This window comes from Nycticebus coucang, chromosome 5 (genome assembly GCF_027406575.1).
Source record: "Nycticebus coucang isolate mNycCou1 chromosome 5, mNycCou1.pri, whole genome shotgun sequence".
Classification (NCBI taxonomy): Eukaryota; Metazoa; Chordata; class Mammalia; order Primates; family Lorisidae; genus Nycticebus; species Nycticebus coucang.
In genome coordinates, this window is record NC_069784.1 from 108433963 (window position 1) to 108456260 (window position 22298).

The 22298-nt window shown below is 39.7% G+C and overlaps 2 protein-coding genes across 4 annotated transcripts in view; one reads left to right on the forward strand and one right to left on the reverse strand.

Annotated features, from left to right (window-relative positions):
• The first annotated feature begins 1525 nt into the window (after positions 1-1525).
• On the forward strand, positions 1526-13333 carry LOC128585770 (arginase-1). Its single transcript, XM_053591051.1, has 8 exons — positions 1526-1731; positions 6218-6290; positions 8000-8174; positions 9998-10157; positions 11256-11350; positions 12096-12200; positions 12382-12518; positions 12750-13333. Exons 1-8 carry the CDS (start codon positions 1675-1677, stop codon positions 12914-12916), a joined length of 969 nt encoding a protein of 322 aa, XP_053447026.1. The 5' UTR covers positions 1526-1674; the 3' UTR covers positions 12917-13333.
• A 139-nt stretch (positions 13334-13472) lies between these two features.
• Positions 13473-22298, reverse strand: part of MED23 (mediator complex subunit 23) — a 52689-nt gene continuing 43863 nt past the window's right edge. For all 3 annotated transcript variants that reach the window (XM_053591047.1, XM_053591048.1, XM_053591049.1), the window contains 4 exons: positions 21272-21486; positions 20457-20577; positions 18411-18542; positions 13473-16510 (listed from right to left, as the gene is read on the reverse strand). In XM_053591047.1, the coding sequence (XP_053447022.1) occupies positions 16343-16510; positions 18411-18542; positions 20457-20577; positions 21272-21486 (636 nt within the window). In that variant the 3' untranslated portion in view covers positions 13473-16342. The remainder of the gene's footprint in view (positions 16511-18410; positions 18543-20456; positions 20578-21271; positions 21487-22298) is intronic.

Here is a 22298-nt window from a genome sequence, read left to right on the forward strand (position 1 = left end):
AGTGTGAAAAAGGATAAACTTTAAAACATATAGAAGAAAATATACAAGTACACACTTGTGATTTGGGGGTGAGGGCACGACTTACAAATAAAACTTGCAGAGCATGCAGTGTTAGAAGAAAATTATACAAGTGTTTATTTATAAATTAAGGATTTTGAGTGACAACAATATACAGATACCAGATTTCTGACAGATTGGGAAAAGTTACTTGTAAAATCAATACCGTAAGAAATTAATATCTAGGCTACATTAGGTGTACCACAAGTCAATATTTAGAATATACAAGTAAAATACAAAAGCCTATTTGGAAAATGTTTCTATCGACATGAACCCATAAGACTTTGGTTTTCACATTCATTCACTATTTACTGAATACTTATCATATATCAGCACTATTCTAGGCCCTGGGGATAGAGCAGACAAAATTTTCCACTCTGGAACTTAAACTGCACAATGTTCTCCTCCACCAATAGGAAAAAGAAATTAGTTTCTACTAAGTAAAATTTTCTTTTAAATTATCATCATATAATTTCAAAGTTGAAAGGCTCTTTATGGTACTTTTTTTTCTAAATTCACACTTGTGTACCATGGCACCACGATAAACAACATTCCAGGGACACAAGGTGGTTAGCAGCTGAATCTCCTAGAATTTAGCCTGTAAGCCCAGTGAATTAGGTGGATCCAGAACACCTAGGGTTAAACCTTGGTACTTCCTCTACAACCTGTGTCTCACCTTTGGAGATCTCTCTGAGCTATAGTTTCTTCATCAGTATAATGGCACTAAAAATGAGACTGGACATAAAATTAGCATAATAATTAAATAAGGTAATATAAAATAACACCTGGCACATGACATAAAAAAACAATGTTAGGTATTTTTTTTAAACTTCTATACTTTGATTATGATATTAGGATCGTAACAATTATTTTCCTGCACATCATATTTTAAAAATGCTAACACCTCTGGCTTATGAATCGGCTAATTTTTCTCTTTAAGTCATAATAAAAAAGGAAGTGATATGCTTTCACTGAAAGTGTATCTTGGTGGTGTATGAAATGCATCTCTTAGATTAACCATCTATCCTTGTGCGTGAAATCTTAACTCTGGCTACGGGTGCTGGCAGGTGTGGGAGGCCATCTTGCCATTCCCAGTCCTCATTGTACAAGGAGGTCTCAAGGGCCCAGAGAAGGTAAGTGCCCTGCCCTGAGGTTGCACAGCTATTTAGTACACACCAAGTACTTGTTTACAAGGAGGTCTCAAGGGCCCAGCGAAGGTAAGTACCCTGCCCTGAGGTTGCACAGCTGTTTAGTACACATTAAGTACTTGTCACTGTGGTTGTGAAACCACATGTAATTGTCAATTGTTGAAAGATGAATGTTATACGGCTGGCTTTTTAAAAAGGGTGTGAACTAAGAACGTGAATAATACTTAATTAGAGACCTAGACTCAGAGGAATCATGGCCATTCCACGTATGAAGAACTGGCAAGACTTTTTGTTGACTCTGTCATTCTTTGGCTTAGTAGGTGGGACCAGCCACCCCCATTAGAATAAAAGTAAACAGATTCAACCCAATTATAAGTGGAAAAACAAAGATGTGCCCTCTGTCGTTGAGGGTTGCAGAGGGTGGCGACTGACTGGAGAGCTCAGGTGCAGTGAAGAGAAGTGTCAGAGCATGAGCTCCAAGTCCAAAACCGTAGGGATTATTGGCGCTCCCTTCTCTAAGGGACAGGTGAGTAAAATGCTTGGCTTTTATTTTACATTTTTGTACTTTAAAACTTGTAAGTTGTTAATGTCTGGATAGTTAAGTTTCCTGAACACAATGTGGTCTGGAAATCTGTATTTTAAAGTTCTCTCACCATTTTTTCACACAGTATAATTATAGACACCAACCACTCACTCCTGTGGCTTCTGAACTCAGCCAAAGGCAACCACATTGGAACCTACTGAATGGTGCCTTGTATTTTTTTAAGAGAAAAAGTTTTCTCTGAATTGAAAAGGGCTGCCTCTGCGCCCGAACACTCATTCAGGCTCCGTTGCTCTTGTTGCTTTTGATGTTACTTTGTGTTTGTAGAGCGAGAGACAGTCTTAAAACACATTTGTTCAGTTGTGCAATCAATGTCTAGAAAAATTTAACAGATAGGTGGTAAGCTTTAGACTTCTGATAATTTAGATAACCTAAATATTATTACTTTATGCAACTTTGTGAACAGTTCATATTACCCTATGGCATTAATGATCCTGTTTAATAAAACTGTTAGTTCATGGGCCAGGTAGAATCCTTTATGTACCTTTCCTTGGGAAAAAAAGAAAGAAAGAAAATCCTTCTGCAAGTTGGCAACCCTAAAAGGGCTAATGGATTTTTGAAGCTTCTAGATTGCCTTAGCGTCACCAGCTGTGGATCAGCCCCTGCTAGCGACAATTAGATATACGCTCCTTTTTTACACACACTTACTCTGGTAAATGGATGAGACGACAGAAGACCTGAGACTTCAGCCTGGGTCTGTGTTAAAGAGGGGAAAAAAAGGGACAAAACCAAATAACACATGTTTTTTGAGCTGATTTTCTTAAGGTTTATTAAAAAAAAAAAATTAGGGTCTTTCTCCAGCTTTCCCAGGATCTGGGCAACATTGTACCCCCTATTAATTTTGAACTCTTGCTGTGACTCTGGCTTTTTATTGCAAAACCAATTGAGAGAGGCCAGAGGTGAGGGGCCCAAACTGCACTTGGACTGCCAGTAAATGCTGCTCCTCTGCCCCTGGAATCCTGCAAGTGTCTCTCCCAGAATACAAGGACATCCTGCTGGCACGGAGTGTTTCTTTTAAAATCCACAATGTTTAACTGGCTTATTGTACCCTCAATGAATCCCCAACAATAAAAAAAAAAAAAAAAAATCCACAATGTTCTCACCCTTGGTTGGAACAGGTTATAATAAAGGCAGAATTTTAAAATCTGACAACAAGGGAGTAATCGCCATTCCTCACCCAGCCCTTCTCCCATTAAAACATGGTCATGAGACTGATGCGTATTGTCTTGTAAGGACTGAGAGAGAGATTTCTCTACACTCATCCACAAAGCAGAAGGGATAAAATGGCCAATATACTACAGTGAGCACTGGTTCCCACCTGAAGGAAGCAAAAGTCTGTCAGGCAGGCAAAAGGAGAGGATTAGAGGGCAGATGACTAAAGGGCTGAGTGTGAGAAAGGGCTCCATTTCTGGCCTCGCCTCATTGCAAGACCGTGAGCCAACACTGGGGTGGGTATTACTTTTATTTCAGAGTTGAGTTAACTGAGGCTCAGAGAGGTTCAGTAATTTTCTCATGGTCACAGAGTGCTGCCTACGTGATTCTCAGCAGGACACCTCATTGCAAAGCCAGTTCCCTGACCTGCCCTGATGATTCCTCTTCAGAGGCTCCACTCCAGAGCGGATCTTGCACTTGAAAGCTGGTTAGGAACTGGGCTCAGCTTAGAGACTCAGTGGGGCTGACAAAGCAATTTCCCAAGTAGGCAGATAAAACAATGAGCAGAGACCAGGCATGAGAAACCTGAATGAGACTTCATGAGAAGTCTGAATCAAACAAACAGACAAAAATGCTAGAAAATACCACTCTGGGTGTCACAGCAAATACAATGTGAACTAGGAGGGCTGTTAAGATTTCCCAAGCTTGGGAAGCGTGCTCGTGCACGCATTGCCAAGGGTCGCAGGCTCTGCCGGCCAAAGGCTAAGGCCAAGGATCAGACAAAGGCCCAATCTGCTGCTTCATCTGCAGCTCCAGCTTCAGTTCCAGCTCAGGCTCCCAAAGGTGCCCAGGCCCCCACGAAGGCTCCAGAGTAGAGGCACCTGTCTGCCATGAGGACAAAAGGACTGGTGTGACCTCTAGGCTGCTGTCTGTATGGGGCTGGGGTCCTCCTGTGCTATTTGTACAAATAAACTTGAGGCAGAAAAACAAAACAAAACAAAAAAAAAAAAAAAAAAAAAAGATTTGTCCTCTAAAGGAGAGGGGAAACAGCCAGGGAGTTTTCACTGAGAGTTTTTGAGCATTCCTAGATGTCAGCTCTACACGACAAAATACGGTGCCAGCTATGTAAAGAGAGTTGGACTATAACGGTCGGAAAGAAACAAAACAGTTACAAAAGTGAAGGTGAAGTGGAACCCAGCAGCACCTGGTTGGGCTTTAAAGAAGGAGAAATTACGTCTCCTTGACTGGGGAGAAGGAATTGTGCCAAGTGAAAGGGCGTGGAGAAGCAGAACGCGCCGGCCGAGCATGTGGAGTCCCTTGCTGCCAGGGACAGGGATCAGGGATTTACCTGGCACCCAGGGCACGTCCTCTGTCATTTGAACAGGGAGGAAATATTTGCTTAGTTTGGTGTCACAGCCCCAATCCTAGAGACAGACACACGGTCTTTTAGCACATATTCTTTTTTTTTCTCACTGTTGAGAAGTGAGAAGGCTCAGAGAGGGTTAGTAATTTTCTCATGGTCACAGAGTGCTGCCTACGTGATTCTCAGCAGCGCGCCTCTTGCAAAGCCAGTTCCCTGCCCTGCCCTGATGATCCTCTTGAGGAACAGGAACTGACTTCCGTTCTCTTGCCGGTCACCCTATCCAGTCAGCCTTTTCTTTTTCTATTTTTTAATTAAATCAAATTACTATGAGGGTACAATTTTTAGGTTACATTGTTCTCACTTCCAGGGTAAAGTTCTATTTGTAGAAGAGCCCCTCACCCAGGGGGCGTGATATACACCCTCACAGTGTGCACATTGGGTGAGATCCCGCCTCCTGCCCTCCCTCCTTCTGCCAAACGTCCTCCCCCTCCCCCCTCCCACTTCCTTCTATCCCCGAAATGGACTGTATTAGTGTTTTACTGTTCTTATGAGCATGTAATTATTTATATATTGATTTCAAGTTAGTATGGAGTACATTGGATATTTATTTTTTCCTTCTTGCGATACTTTACTAAGAAGAATGTATTTTAGGTTTGGTGCTCGTAGCTCAGTGAATAGGGAGCCCAGCAGCATACACTGGGGCTGGTGGGTTTGAACCCAGCCCGGGCCTGCTAAACAACAATGACAACAACAGCAACAACCAAAAAACACAGCGGCGTTGTGGCGGGTGCCTGCTGTCCCAGTTACTCGGGAGGCTGAAGCAAGAGAATCACTTAAGCCCAAGAGTTGAGGTTGCTGTGAGATGAGGGCAACATAGTAAGACTTAGTCTCAAAAAAAAAAAAAAAAGAATGTATTTCAACTTTTAGCCCATATTCTTTCTTATCTCACAGATAGAGACAACTTTTTATCTCAAAAAGCCCTGTTGGAAATTAGAATCAGAAAGCTACATAAAGGAACTGACCTCAGTTCTCTTGTCACCCACCCCTAAAAGGAAGAGTGTCGGTTTCACTAATGTCAAAACAGCGAGGGTAGAATGTCTCATCAACTGTTTCAGCAGGTCAAAACTTGAACCCCCTGGGCTGGTCTTTGTGGTTCCGGCTGTCATGTCCTGATTTTCTCTGCGGCCTCCTTTCTCCCCGAGAGCAGGGGCCTTCTGCGCGGCCCTCGGCTGTCTTTCATGCCGTGCTCTTTCTCTTCTGAGGCTGTTGCCCAAGCTCTTCCCCTGATCTGCAAAGTTTCTCCATCCCGTTTTCCTGACTACCTGCTCATGCTGGAAGACTCGGGTTAAATGTCTTCTGCTGACACAGCCTTCACTGACATGCCCTGTCCTCAACAGAATTAGGAACATCTTGTTTTTGTTACTGTGACACCTTATATCTGCATGGAAGCAACTATCTGTGTGCTGTAATTGGGGTTAGATGCCCAAATCGCCTGTTAGCTTACGAGTGACTCAAAGCCAGAACCTTCTCTTTCTCATTTATCTATGAGGGTGCTTTGGCACAAAACATGTGTTCACTGTTGTGATAACATGGCATGATGGGAAGAGGGGATGCGGGTTTTGAATTCAAAGAATAAGAACATAGGCCCTGACACTTACCAACTGTGTGCCATAAGAAAGTCATACAACCTTTGGGATTCTAGTTCTTCCTATTTGGCATAGGAGTAATTTAATTACTTTGCTGTGAGGATTAAAAGTGAAAATATAAATTCCTAGCTCTGTAGGAGCTCAAAAAAAAATGACAGTTACCATTCAAATGACTACATCATGAAAAGGGATCCTGTTGTGAGGACGGCCGTGATCCATGTCTGAAGTTCTTTATTTTGTAATTGTTCAGCCACGAGGTGGGGTGGAAGAAGGCCCTGCAGCGTTGCGGAAGGCTGGTCTGCTTGAGAAACTTAAAGAACAAGGTAATTTTTAAGCCTGGTTCCTCCCCAGGCGCCTGTGAAACTGGAGGGTGTCGGGAGTGACAGGCCAGGACCGTAGAGACGCGGGCTGGAGAAGCAGCGGGGCAGGAGGAGAGGGGCAGGGAGCGCGGGATGAGCATCCTCACCCGGCCGCTTCGTCTTTCCAGCAGCCTGAGGAGTAGGACGGCTCGCGCGTGTGAGCGCTGGGCCGGGTGGATGCGGGAGCAGTGGGGGACTGAAAACGGGAGGCGAGGGGCTGCAGGAAGTAGACTACTAGCAAGAGGACCCTCTTTGTGAAGGAAAATAAAATGAAATGTAATGATAACAGCTCCTAGTATTTGAATAGAATGTGTGTGCACATCTGTATACAGGGTGTCCATAAAGTTCATTTGCAATTTAAAATAACTTTAAATTTTAAGTTGCACTTGAACTTTGTGGACACCCTGTATATAGGCATGCACATACAAATTCATATGTACATGTTATATCAATGAAAGCATAGGCTTCATTATATGCTGTCTTTACAAATGAAATGTTAAATGATAAAATTTTGGCCAGGATGGGGGAACAACTGGGATGCTCATAATTTCTGGCGGGAATGTAAATGGTACCACTTCTTTGGGAAACAGTTTATCAGTTTCTAAAGTAAACATACATTTCCCTTTTGACCTGGCAGGATTACACCTAGGTATTTACCTGTGAGAAGGGAAAGGATATATCCACACAAAGACTAGTTTTTGTGTGCTTGTGGCAGCAATGTTTATGATAAAACGTGGAAACAGGATCGGCGCCTATGGCTCAAGTGGCTAAGGCGCCAGCCACATACACCTGAGCTGGCAGGTTCGAATCCAGCCTGGGCCAGTCAAACAACAATGGCTGCAGCCAAAAAATTAGCCTGGCGTTGTGGCAGGTGCCTGTAGTCCCAACTACTTGGGAGGCAGAGGCAGGAGAATCGCTTGAGCCCAGGAGTTGGAGGTTGTTGTGAGCTGTGATGCCACAGCACTCTACCCAGGGTGACAGCTTGAGGCTCTAAAAAAAAAGTGGAAACAACAAAATGCGTATCGACTGCTGAACGGTTAAACAAAGAGGCACATCCTCATGATGAGACACACTCAACAATATAAAGGAACAGACTGGGACACATATTCCCATTTAATTCTGACAGCACCACTATGAGGCGGGAACAATGGACAGATGGGAAGCTGAATTGCTTCAGCTGGTGACGGTTTAGATTAAAACCAAGGGCTGTCAATACAAAGCCGTGTGTGTATATATACATATTCTTCAGAAAAAATACATCAGTGTGTTCTAAATTTTCAGAATATATATATGATATATATATAAACTATTTCTTTATTAACAAAACATGCTTATTCGAGAAAGACATAAGCAGAGAGATAGAGACAACTGCAGGGATTTCCCCACTAAGCCCAACGAGACGGTGATCACTGTTTTATTTTAGTGTCTGGTCTAACTGGATTGATTTGAGAAGCATTCACTAAGCTGGTATACAGTAGGTGCCAGTGCATGATACTGGTGAGGCAAAAGCAACACGGTTTCTACTTTTTGATGTTTACATCATTTTAGATATTTTCTTTGCTTATAGTTCTGAATGTGTATGTTTATTTTGTTCATTTGGAAACATTCTATGCAGACTGATTTGCAATCTATCTTTTAACTTAGTAACTTAAAACTTTTAACTTTAATTTTAGAATGCGATGTGAAAGATTATGGGGACCTGGTCTTCGATGACATCCCGAATGACAGTCCCTTTCAAATTGTGAAGAATCCACGGTCTGTGGGAAAAGCAACTGAGCAGCTGGCCAGCAAGGTGGCAGAAGTCAAGCAGAATGGAAGGGTCAGCCTGGTGCTGGGCGGAGACCACAGGTCCTGTCGCGTGGCTGTCTGTGGGAGTCTGGCACAAGGGGCATGAGGAAATAGAACCCAGACCATGAGGAGAGAGAAACGATAGATGGCAGAGCGCTGACCAATACTTTATCCCAAATTTTCTGCCTTCTAAAAAACACTTTATGGGCTACTACTTAATTACAGACACATAGACTTAACTCTACTTAAAGTCTTACAACATCTTTATTTTTATCTAGTGAAGCAGAAAATACATGAAACATCAATGAATTTCATCAAAATATTGAACATTGGCTTACATTTGTAAATAAATGAGCACTCAGGAGAGTCATAGCTTATTTTACTTAATTATTGATAATACATATGATTCATTTAGGTCAATAATTGGGAAGCATGAGTTTTCCATTATCAAAGTAATAATTGGATCATTAAATTGTGGATGGTGCATGCACACACACAGGAAAAAACCTGTGTAATTTTGCTTCGCTAACAACCATTTCAACCAGAATTGACAAGCCGGTACATTTCCTTCATGGCGTCTTTTCCTCATAGGTGATGACTTTGTCTACCTACTGTGCGCGCGTGTGTGATGTCCTGTGTTTTCCTCTTCATCTACAGTCTGAGTTTCCCAAAGTTACTTCCTGGTACACACACGAGTATTGGGAACATCATTTGTTTTCTTTACTGCTGCATGATTTTTCATCGAGGGATTATATCATTATACATGCCCATATTGTCAGCTACTCAGGTTATACTGAAATTTTCAGCATTACCAGAAATATGACAAAGACCATTGACTCCCAGGCTAGTGTTACCAGAAGAGGCCTGATGGGATTAAAATGTTGATACACTTGTGTGGCTGTGGATGTCAGAGCCCATCACTTCAGGCCCCCTGGGTCCCCTCCTCCTAAGCCAACTGTCACTGGAGCTTCCGTAACAAAACTGCCATCAAGAAACTAGGGTGCACTTTCTTGTATAAGTGGAAATTTTGTAAGCAGAAATTTTAAGAGCGGCAAATGGCGAAATGATAAGAACCTGAAGGAAAAACAAACATCAAGCTGAATAACCAACACCTGAAAGTCAGGCAGGGCTGTTTCCATTTTGAGAGTCTGGAAGTTCATAATTCTCTGAAAATACGTGAACGTCCCCAAGTGGGAGTAGTGTATAGTGAATCCTAATCTTTTATCTTTGTGCAACACGTTACTTAGTTCTTCCATTTAGGCAAAATGGCTGGAGCTCAGAGTACTTGGGATGAATTTGTAGGTTCCTGGGATCGTACCTGCCTGGCAGGAGGGTAGGAAGTAGAGCAGAGGGTCTGAGCGTTGAACAGTGATACCCACATGGATATGCTGGTTGAAGGGGACGTAGAACTTCTGAGTGATGCTCCTCAATTATAAAAGGGCTGGATTCCTACAAAAATGGAAGGATGCTGTCATAATTCACTTGGGAGAACTAAGAATTTATCAAGAGAGATAAGTGTGCAGAAAATGCTCCATATTTAACTGTGAGAATTAAACAGTGTTTTGTGCTAAGGAATTTCTGGTGTGGCTGGGTTTTTTACACTAGTTAATTTTTTAGATGAACTACAATTTGTCATTTTATTATAAGATGTCTTTTGAAAATACATCATATTTTTAGTAATGCTGTGGATATAAATACAACTTGTTTGTAAATATTAAGTGTGAGCTATTTTTTGTTATAAGTGTTTGTCATCTCTAATTTAAACCTACCAGAAATATCAGCCATATTAACATGAAGAAAAACCAAGTGGGAGCATTGAGTTAGTAGGATGTATGTAATCACATTGCAAACCTAATGTTTACATAAAATGTTTTTCTCCAAAGTCTGGCGATCGGAAGCATCTCCGGCCATGCCAGGGTCCACCCAGATCTCGGGGTCATTTGGGTCGACGCTCACACTGACATCAACACTCCGCTGACGACCACAAGTGGGAACTTGCATGGACAGCCTGTGTCTTTCCTCCTGAAGGAACTAAAAGGAAAGGTAAAAGGCTGGCTGGTGTTCTATCATGAAAGAATCCTCTTTACTAGAATTTCAGGAGCCAGAAGTTCTGGAAGTAATAACCTCTGTGCCATCATATTCTTGATGTCAAGAATATGATGGCACAGCGAATATTGATAAAAGCGAATATATCTTGATAGACTGCCAACTGAATTCATGTCTATCTTTCCTTTTGATTTTTAAACTACTGTTTTTAGTGGGCAGGGCAGGGGGTAATCTTTTATAAACAAGTCAGCAGGGGCTGAGCAGTTAACCAACTTGCACAAGATCATATGCCAAATCTTACATTCTTATAAAATGTGTCTTTACATTACAGAGCATTTTTAAAAATAGACTTTTAAAATGTGTTTAAAATGGCTTATTATTTAAAATCTTTACTGGGAGAAGCACCTATCTAAGCCACAAAAGAAAGAAGTATCTCTTTGCTCCTTAAAAATTTCTTTACTAAAAGATATAAATTTTCAATGAAATATTTTTTGTTGATACGGTTGTAGTAGGTTGGTTTATATGATGACGCAAGGGGCTCAAAGTAAATGCTCCTCAGAAGTAACATTTTTTAAACTAACGACCAAGTGATGGGGTTTATAAACTTGCAAAGTGTTTAGCTAGCACATGGGAACAACGAAGCTTGGCTCTGGGACAAAGCAGGTATCATCATATCATGAAGAGTGATCAAGGACCTGGTCAAAAGATTCTCTTGGCTGCTCTAGGCCTTGTCAAGAAAGGGAGGTAAAGAAGGAAGCCACCAAAGTCACAGCACACTCATTTCTCCATAGAAAAGTCCTGGGAAAGAGGTGCCCAGCAGCAACAGGGCCCAGAGCAGGAAAGTGCCAGTGGTTCAGGGAAGGGCTGGCCTTTGGTAAGGCCAGTTCAGCAAAGGGGAAGCAGGCAACTCCTTCTTAATTTGTATTATTTTAAATGATTTTCTCTAAATGTTTAAGAAGAAGATATAAGCAATCCAGCAAGTGTCTTTAACTGTTACTTAATTGTTACTTTTTATAAAGCAGGGTAAGAGGTAAATGTAGGATTTGCTAGAGACACACATATGCGTGTAATCAAATGGAAATGCTGCAATTTCAGATCCCTGAATTGCCAGGATTCTCCTGGGTGACTCCCTGCATATCTGCCAAGGATATTGTGTACATTGGCTTGAGAGACGTGGACCCTGGGGAACAGTAAGTTTATTCTTTGATGTGATTTACCTTCATTTTTGTCCTTCTGTGTGCAAGGGTGCTTTACTGACCAAACCTACAAAAGAACAATTATTTCATACAGCAAGGCAATAACCCCTACACAAATATTTACATACATGTAAATACATATCCATGCATTCAGGCAATTACATCTCAATTGACTGGCTATTAAAAATAAATACAAATAAAACTAGATTGAGAATGTATATTTTACATCGATCTTTTCATTTTTTTTGAGATAGTCTCATTTTGTCACCCTTGGTAGAGTTCTGTACCATCATAGCTCACAGCAACCTCAAACTCTTGGGCTCAAGTGATTCTCCTGCCTCAGCCTCCTGAGTAGCTGGGACTACGGGCGCCTGCCATAACACCCGGCTATTTTTTAGAGATGGGGTCTTGCTCTTGCTCAGGCTGGTCTCGAACCCATGGGCTCAGGCAATACAGCCACCATGGCCTCCCGAAGTGCTAGGATTACAGGCAGGAGCCACCGCGCCCAGCCTTATCTTTTCTTTCTTTTTTTTTTTTTTATTGTTGGGGATTCATTGAGGGTACAATAAGCCTGGTTACACTGATTGCAATTGTTAGGTAAAGTCCCTCTTGCCCCCATAAAGTGTGACACACACCAAGGCCCCACCCCCCTCCTTATCTTTTCTTTAAAAGGAAACAGGCAGCGTAGTCAGCTTCATTGTAGTAATTGTATATTATCTTAATGTCTCTTCTTTCATAGCTACATTGTGAAAACTCTAGGTATCAAATACTTTTCAATGACTGAAGTGGATAAACTGGGAATTGGCAGGGTGATGGAGGAAACACTCAGCTATCTACTAGGCAGGTATGATGCCCGTGTGTGTGTGTAAAACATAAAGATGTGCTACTGATACCAACGAATGTAAGCTATAAAGTCTTTAAGTAGCATCACTGTTACTTTTTTATAAAGCAGGCTAAGAGCTATATTTATTCAGTAGATATTAAACCAAGAACTTTAAACTGAAAACCTTCCCACTTCTTTAAAGAAAGAAAAGACCAATTCATCTGAGTTTTGACGTTGATGGACTGGACCCGTCTTTTACACCAGCTACTGGCACACCGGTCCTGGGAGGTCTGTCTTACAGAGAAGGTCTCTATATCACAGAAGAAATTTACAAAACAGGTAGGTGAAAAATCTGAGGGAATAAAGTATATACTTCAGCAAAGTTTATAACATCTTCACTTGAAAACCAAGCCCCAATCGACACTTACAGAATACCCATCAGCCACATGATGTAATAATGTGTTATTTATTGCTCACTACCTGTTTTCAGTAGACCATCTCCCTAGTCAGACTGCACTGATTTCAAAATGGTGATTATTTTATAAATGACATTACTATTTGTTGTTGTAGGGTTACTCTCAGGATTAGATATAATGGAAGTGAACCCATCTCTGGGGAAGACGCCAGAAGAAGTAACTTCAACAGTGAACACAGCAGTAGCAGTAACCTTGGCTTGTTTTGGAGTTGCCCGAGAGGGTAATCATAAGCCTATTGACTACCTTAACCCACCTAAATAAATGTGCAAACATTATATGAAAATCTTATAGGTAATTACATAATTAGCCAACCTAGTAATTTACTAAGCCTATTACTACCCTCCAAGAGATTTGTTCTTTTAGAAAAATATTTTTCCTATTAGTATTAACTCTGATTCCCTCTTGGTGCAAAATTCGCGATTTGAAATTTATAACTATTGTGAAATTAAAGAGTGTCTTTTCTATTTTGGCAAAGGCCTTGTCCTTAGAAATAGAAGCATGTATTAATTTCCAATTACAAATTTGCTGTCATTAAAAATAAGCCCACACTAAGATAAGCCCCCATATGTAGAGTCCTGGTACATGCATCAGGAGACAGAGTTAACCCATTTGCAAAGGTACGTGGTGCTGTGTCCATTGTTCAAAAGATGTGTGATTTTTATAATAAACTCTTTGTAAGATTATACTGTCTGCATATTTACTTCTAAATACATATAATACACATAAACATCATGTTCATATGTACTTATACATCTTGTTTAAAACTGCTATAAAGATTCAAAAATTCAGTGAAGGTGGTTCATGCCTATAATCCTAGCATTTTGGGAGGCTAAAGCTGGAAAATTGGTTGTGGTCAGGAGTTCAAGACCAGCCCGAGTGAAAGCAAGAGCCTGTCTCTACAAAAATTAGAAAAATTAGCCAGATGTAATAGCCTGCGCCTATAGTCTAGACTACTTGGGAGGCTGAGGCAGGAGGATTGCTTGAGCCTGTAAGTTTCAGGTTGCAGTGAGCACCGCACTCTAGCCTGGGTAACAGAATGAGACTCTCCACCCTACCCTCAAAAAAAAAAAGGAAATAAATAAATTAAAAGTCACAGTGAAATCATCATCCCCAAACCTTGTTAGGCCTTGGTAAAGCTGTTTAAACTCCCAAGATCTGATTTCTTCAGCTGTACAATGACTAATCCTAGGCTTGGGAAATCTCCAAGTTTTAGTGTTACATGTCTGTGTTTTGCTTTTCTAAGTCTCAAAATGATATTGATTAGTATTTTAAGCATGGTTCCTAGTCAGGTAGCCTTTTGGGTGGTAGAAGATAATCCCTAAAGTCTACTCAAGAGCCAGAGAAATCAAACATCCATTTTGTATATAAAAGCTGCTAATTCAGATGAGGATTTCATCTAAAATTATCTGTGGTTTCTAGACATTTCACCCTTCACTCATTGCAATTATAACATGTGTTAGAAGCTACATTCTAAAAACTCATCTGGGCTCTGGAATATAGTAAGGAAAATAGAAAAAAACAAATGAGAGGTAATGTACTCTAATTGTAGGTACTCTCGTATTAATCCGAAATTAGAAAAAAATTAAAAAGAAACAAATGAGAATAAACTGCAATCAAAACAAGGGAAACACAACTTTCTCCTGTGCTCCCAACTTACATAAAAATCCAAGGGGACTCTGGCATAAAGTAGGCTCTAGGAAAGGATTTTTATTGTGGTGGTATTTTAACCACTATACGTTTAAGAGCCCCTATAATCTGATTTTTCACATATAACTCAGAATTTTAAATTTACCCTTTGAGTCTAATTGCTAGGTCTTTGCTCAATAGTTCATTGTCCAATACATTAGCCACATGTGGTCATTTATATTAACTAAAACTTAATGAAATTAAAAATTTAGTTCCACATTTCAAATGCCTAAGAGCCACATGTAGCTCTGTAACTACATATTGAATACCACAGGCATAGGACATTGAAGAATGTCCTATTAGACGGAGTCACTGTAAAGTTATTGGTAATTTTCAAAAAGAAAAACTTTGAGAATGTAATAAACACCAAGACATTTTTCCCCCTCATCTGTACCTTAAACGCAAATAAAATTTCGGTCCTCTATTAGTCTCTGATAATTCTATTTAAAGTGTACCCAGGGAAAATTGTGCTCCCATTTTTGTTAAGCTAGAAGGGGAAAATTGAATTTTTAATAAATTAATTAGAATGTCACATCTTGAGAAAGTGACAATATTTTCATTACCCGTTTGTGTAATATGCCCAGTGTCACAATTATCCTATTCTAGGATCTCAAAGGAATACACTCCTCAAGGTAGCAAGAATACATTGAGACTATGTCAAGAACAATAATTCATTGCTAGCAAAAAATTTCCAGGGAATTTTAAAATTAGTCTTAAAAAATTAATTATGCCATTATACAAATCTTGAGTTGGACTTACAAGGCCAGTAATTTTTTAGTGATTCAAAAATATGACCTATGAAGAAAATAAAGCTCTAGGAAGAATGTATTTGGAAACATGTTGAATTTGAAATATAGTTGGTTAAGTTCACTAATTCATTTTTAAAAAATCATTAACTCTTAACACCTAGGTCTATCTCAGTCACCAAATGTAGTATAGAACCCATAAAAAAGGCCATTCCCCAACTGAAACTCAGTTGGCACCCTGCCAGACAGAAACACAGACCTACTTTCAAATTAAGTCATAAAAGAATCATACAGTTTATGCACTCAACAGAATTTATTAATTAGAGTTCAAGTCTTTCACACTGCCATTTCTGGGCAGTGCCTGTGGCTCCAGGAGTAGGGTGCTGGCCCAATATACCAGAGGTGGCAAGTTCAAACCTGGTCCCGGCCAGAAACAGCACACTGCCATTTCCCTCCATAATTAACACTGTCTCTCAAAAACTAATAAACCTTAAAGGGTCAAGATGTAAACTATACTTAGAAATATAAATATTTAAAAATTTTAAGATTATAAAAATTTAAAGAATTACATCATCTGTTAGGTGAAGAGTGTCAAATTACAAAAGCAATTAATTTATCAACCATTTAAGCATGATTTTATTTACGTTTATGAATTTTCAGATAGGTCATTTTCTTAAATGGCTCCTAACTCATTTCATACAGTAAATTCAAGTTCACAGCAAAGGCAAAAAACAGCTAATTTTGATAGAAATGTTACAAATTCATAGTAAAATCTCAAGCCATATTTAAAAGAACGTGAAATCCTACAATGCACTGAAATTTAGAGTCTTTTACTCAATAAAAATCCCAATCGATCTGAGGATATACCAAAGCAGGCGTATGTATCAAAGGATTTGTAGTAACTAGTTTACATGTGTGGTACCTTTAAAATAATGCATTTGATGACTGAACATGTCATCGATAATAAAAACAAAACCAATAGAAAGATTGCAAATGGTTAGAAAAGTTATTTGAGCAGATACTTGTGTTCCTCAGTAGCGCTAATAAATTGTTACAAACATGAACAGTAGGTGGCTTACTTGATTTGGGAGTCATAAAGTGTCGACAGATTCACCATTTGAATCAAACTACAACAATCTGAAAATCCCTGCTCCTTCCCCCACATCACTGTAGCTCAGTCACATTCAGATGTAACAGACTGGAGTCCACTTCCAGACATGGTGCCTTTCCATTTTCTCCACAGTGCGCTCTGGCTTCACTGGGTCACAGGCAGAGACACTGGCGCCTGGTTAGCCTGAGGTGCTGGGGACCCACTGCTCACGGCCTGGGGAGGCACCGCAGCCGGTTCCATCTTGCTAATGTGTGTGATGAACCGCAGACGAAGTTTTAAAGCTGGTTTTAAGTTACAGATAATCTTCTCTACCTAAGAGGTGGAAACACAGTAAAAAATTCTTTAACCAGAGAACTTCAACTTCCCACCTTTAAAGAAGGATTTGTACAACATTCCTTGACAATAAACTAAGGAGTGGAGTAGGGTTGATGAGAAGTTTCTTGACATGTTCGATCTTTTAACAAAAGCAGACACAATTCATTCTTTCTTGCATGAGAGAGAATGTGTTTTCCCTTCCAGACACCCACACATTACATATGTGTGTCTGTGCATACACCTTATATGTGTGTGTATGTATATATATATATATATATATATATACACATTACATATTATATATGTCTATCTGTGTATGTACCACATGTGTATACACACACGAATACACTTACAAAGCACATCCATGTACCCAGCCAGCCAGTTACCTTGCTACCAAAAGCTAGTACAGTAACACTGGAAATTTTACACATCCAGCAAGTTGACCATTCTTTAAAATGCCATCTTCATAGAAGCATGAAGCTTATTATATTTTAAAGTTCTCTGAATAACTCATGTCTGCAACATTATCCACAAAGCTAATTATTTTTTGGTTTTAATATTTATGTACTTGAAATTCAAGCTAAATAACATTAAATCTATTCTTTTGAAAAAAAGACTTTAAGGAGACAACACATCACATAGTTTCACAGATTTCTTAGCTTTACTCAAATGCTCTTTGATCTCCCAGGAATGACTAGTCCATTAATAATTTTTCCCTTTTTGTATTCCCTTGTGTCAAAGTTTCATAGGACCAAATATAGAGACTACATTTTTTTTTGGCCGGGGCTGGGCTTGAACCCGCCACCTCCGGCATATGGGACCGGCGCCCTACCTGTTGAGCCACAGGCGCCGCCCTAGAGACTACATTTTAAAGTGAAAAGGAAAACTAAAAACACAACATTCTTCATTGGCTCTCTACGTGTTCTGTGTTTTAAAACAGCAGATACAATTAATTCTTACAAGAAGAGAATGGGTCAATTCTCTTTGATATTCTTGCTGAGGCACAAAGGAGTCAACATCCTCCCAACCCCAGCTGCAAGGAAGGAAGCCAGTAGACTGGGATTCATGTGGTCATATAAGAACTTGCTTTCCTTTTGATTATAGAAAGAAACAACTTTAAAGTATTGGTGTGGGAGAAATGGACTTAACTTCCCCTCTACCTCTGAAACAGCCCAGATTCTGCTTTCCACACGTAGGAAACTCAGTTATGACTTCTGAGTTATGACTCAAGGTCTTTTCAACTTTCAGACACCTCCCTTAGGAAGAGCCTTCTGTGTTGAGTCTGAGTGTCCCTCCTGTTAGCTTCCCCAGAATTCATAAGCCCTTTGAAGCAGCAAAGAGCAAATGTAATACCTATTTCAAATGGAAAACTTTGAAATAGTGAGGACAGGAATGCTTCCCCAGGACATTTTTCTTTAGGGTGAGTTTTCTCGTGTTTTTCACATACTCTTCACAAGTTAGTCTCTACCCAGGGTCAGTGTGGAATCCTGACCTCAGTCCTCTAGAATGCTGACATGTGTCCAGTGTCCCCATAAGTGCACCCTGATCGGTGTAGGCAAAGTAGGACCTCCTTCCTTCACAACACAACACAACACAACACTTCTTCGGTCTTTTCAGCTGCCATGTCACGTTACTATCATTAACCTCCTAGGTCTTTTTCAGATGCTCTGATGCAAATATCAAGGGGGAAAAGTATGAGAAGTTATGACATGTATTTACTTCAATACTATATCTAGAATGATATGCCCCTATTGCCTAAAAAGGTCTGATATCAAACGTTTTCCCTTAAAAAAATTAACCAAAACAAAAAAACACACCCAAAGAAAGCCTCTCACTACATGTGTTTAAATTTTCTAAGTTAAGCATCATAAAAAATAATTATATAAATTTAACTTACTTGCTCTTTCACACTGTCTCCAGTAAACATATACTTCATATGATACAGGAAGTCACAGATGGGATCCATGTAATTCAAGTGGGCACTACACTGGTCCACATTCAGCAACATGTCATAAAATGCCACACCAATCTATTTAACAAATAATGTAAGATTATTTCACGATCAAAAGTGATTCAATAATTCAGCATCATGTAGCTGGACTCCATTACAACTGTAGCTCTGGGGATAATCTGTTTGTGGTAGCAATTGTCCTAGATCATACGCACCTCCATGTGTATGGGAGCCATGACATGGCCTGCATTTATAGTAGACTCACAGTGCTAAAAAATGCCCCCTAACAGAGATTAAATTTTTTTTTTTTTTTTTTATTAAACCATAGCTGTGTAGTTGATATGATCATGGGGCATCATTCACTAGCTTCACAGACCGTTTGACACACTTTCATCACACTGGTTAACATAGCCTTCCTGGTATTCTCTCAGTTACTGTGCCAAGACACTTACATTCCACATTTACCAAGTTCCACATATACCCTTGTAAGATGCACCGCTGGTGTAATCCCACCAATCTCATTCCCTCCACCCACCTCCCTACTCCCTCCCCTCCCTTTCCCCCTTCCCCCTAGTCTTAGGTTGTAACTGGGTTATAGCTTTCATGTGAAAACCATAAATTAGTTTCATAGTAAGGCTGAATACATTGGGTACTTTTTCTTCCATTCTTGAGATACTTTACTAAGAAGAATATGTTCCAGCTCCATCCATGTAAACATGAAAGAGGTAAAGTCTCCATCTTTCTTTAAGGCTGCATAATATTCCATGGTGTACATATACCACAATTTATTAATCGATTCGTGGATCGATGGGCACTTGGGCTTTTCCCATGACTTAGCAATTATGAATTGAGCTTAAATTCCTCTTCATAGGTTAGTAATTTCTCTTAAAATTAAGAGACAATCCCTTTCTAGATATAATCTTTCAATTTCTAGAATAACTGCATTCTCAGGGATCCTTTGGACTATACTTTCTTATTTCCATTTGGTGGTTCATTTTTTTTTTTTTTTTAAATAGAGACAGAGTCTCACTGTACCGCCCTCAGGTAGAGTGCCATGACGTCACACAGCTCACAGCAACCTCTAACTCTTGGGCTTATGTGATTCTCTTTCCTCAGCCTCCCAAGCAGCTGGGACTACAGGCGCCTGCCACAACACTTGGCTATTTTTTTTTTTTTTTTTGGCCGGGGCTAGGTTTGAACCTGCCACCTCTGGCATATGGGACTGGCACCCTACTCCTTGAGCCACAGGCGCCACCCTTGGCATATGGGGCCGGCGCCCTGCTCACTGAGCCACAGGCACCACCCGGTGGTTCATTTTTAAGGTTCTATTTCTGGTTCATTTTTTTTTTTTCTCTGACTCTCGCTTGATAGGAATGATTGACTTTATTCTCATAATTTTAATTAATTCCTTTGCACTGCAAGTTCTCAAATATATTTAATTTTAATTCCTTCACAGTGGGAGTTCTCAAATGTACTTAGCCACCTTTAACTTTCTTCTGAGCCTTGCCTGGCATAGTGGCTCACACCCTTAATCCTCTCAGTCTGGAAGGCAGAGGCAGGTGAATTGCTTGAGCTCATGAATTCGAGACCAGCCTGAGCAAAAGCAAGACCTCGTTTCTACTAAAAAATAGAAAAACTGAGGCAAGAGGATTGCTTGAGCCCAAGAGTCGGAGGTTGCTGTGAGCTATGACGCCAGGGCAATAGCTTGAGACTCTATCTCAAACAAACAAACAAACAAACAAACAAAAAAATCCCCCCAGACAAAACACTTTCTTCTCAGCCTTCATGATGGGTATTTATGCCTGCATCTCCAATCAACACATTCTACCCCAAACTCATTATAGGTATAATAAGTTCTCTAAAATTACTCTTAGGTGCTAATAAGCAAGTTTTACTTCCAATGGTTGTGACCTACAGTTTTAAAAACTCTGGTTAAGAAACCTAATGCTTCAGAATTAAATCACATCACAGAAAACCCAGAATATATTTTACCTCTATCATACATCGAGTTCGTTCTTGTTGAAATCTTTGTAAAAATGGTCCTACAAGATGGTATACATACAGCAACTGGAATTCAGTCTTCACTATAGGAAGAAGTACTTCAGTAAGAAACCTAAAATTTGAAGATAAAAATAAATGTCTTATGACTTAAAATTAGGTGAAATGTTTGAATTTTGTTAATATGGTATTTACAAAACCTGAAATAATTTTTAAGGTTCCTTTTAATTTTGATAAAAATATTTCTAATTAATCTCACATCTCCCAGTGGCTCTCACTTTCATTTGACTGATTAATGAAATAATCAGATTTGGGTGTCATTCTTAACAGTAAAGCTACCAAATGACACAGTTGAATTATCTGAAATAAAAAAGAGAGTAACTAACAAATGGCATTCTCAAGAAATTTGAATCTAATTAATACCACTTTTGTAGTAAAGAAAAATAATTAGGAAATAGGCTCATCTCAGTTATTCAGTTCAAAGGCAACTTTCAGGACATATCCTAGAGAAAAGCATGCACTTGACTAAGTATTCTGAAACTGCAATGGAAAACTATACTTAATCATAGCTGAAATATTGAGTAATGATTATAATGGAAAACTAGATAGCAGATTATTACTTGCACATACAAATCAATTTTTTTCAAACACTTCTGAAATATAAGAGGCTTTCTGATCAAACAAAAACCCTACTTAATGAATACACTCTTACTTTGCAAGTTGTTGATGAATGAGACATAGACCACATCTGTTAATGAGATTAGAAAGGGAAACACGTGTAAATTTCTTTAAGAAACTGTGACACTTACTTTGGAATGAGAGAAAGTTGCCCAATGCTAGAGTGGTGCCACACGGCATGTGCGAGGGCTAAGGTATAGCTACAGCTCATCTCAGAGTAGGACTGATGACAGGCGGTGAAGTCAAAGAGGCGGAATGGATAGCCCACCCACTCGGTTTCAGACGTCAGGCTGGGACTGCTAATCACGCTCACAATCCGATCATGAAGGACAATCCAATATGGCTCCTTTAAAACCAGAGAAAGCCTGGTGACAAATACTATTTTATCCACTATTTTGCCCCAAATCCTAAAGTAACAGTGCTTTCTCCTTCTTTAAAGTTTCTACTTAATACAGTTTGTATCTGCACAATGCATAATGGGTGAGATTCAGTCAGTAATGGCCTGAGGAGAAGCGTTTGCGAGTTAAGAGGACTTCATACATAATTCTCCCCAGTTCATTTGGTACCTGGTTATTTACCACACAGTAAATCAACTGTGTAGTGCAGACTAGACACATGTGGACATCAGAGAAGGGAGATTTTAGGAGAGCAGAAGTCAGGGAAGACCTCACTGAGGAAGGAAGCTCTAGGCTAGCAAAGAATGAGTAGGTGATGGAAGGAAGAAGAGTTCTGGAATAAGAATAATGTCTTATTCACCACCATATCAGAAGTACCCAAAACATGTCTCAACAAGCATGATTTGTCTGAGCAAAGCCTCTAGACACAGAACATGTTAACTGGCCATAAGTAGATCACATAATAAAGTAAAAATGAAGTTTGGGTAGGTGAGGTAGTACCGCAGGACACACACACCTGTAAGTCATGTAGACACATTTAGATTTAATAAAGTAAAAAAATTGGGGCCTTGGTGTGTGTCACACTTTATGGGGGCAAGACATGATTGCAAGAGGGACTTTACCTAACAATTGCAATCAGTGTAACCTGGCTTATTGTACCCTCAATGAATCCCCAACAATAAAAAAAAAAAAAATAAGAAAAAAAAATAAAGTAAAAAAATGTTCATTGTAGATTTTTTAAGGAGTAATAGTATTGAAGACT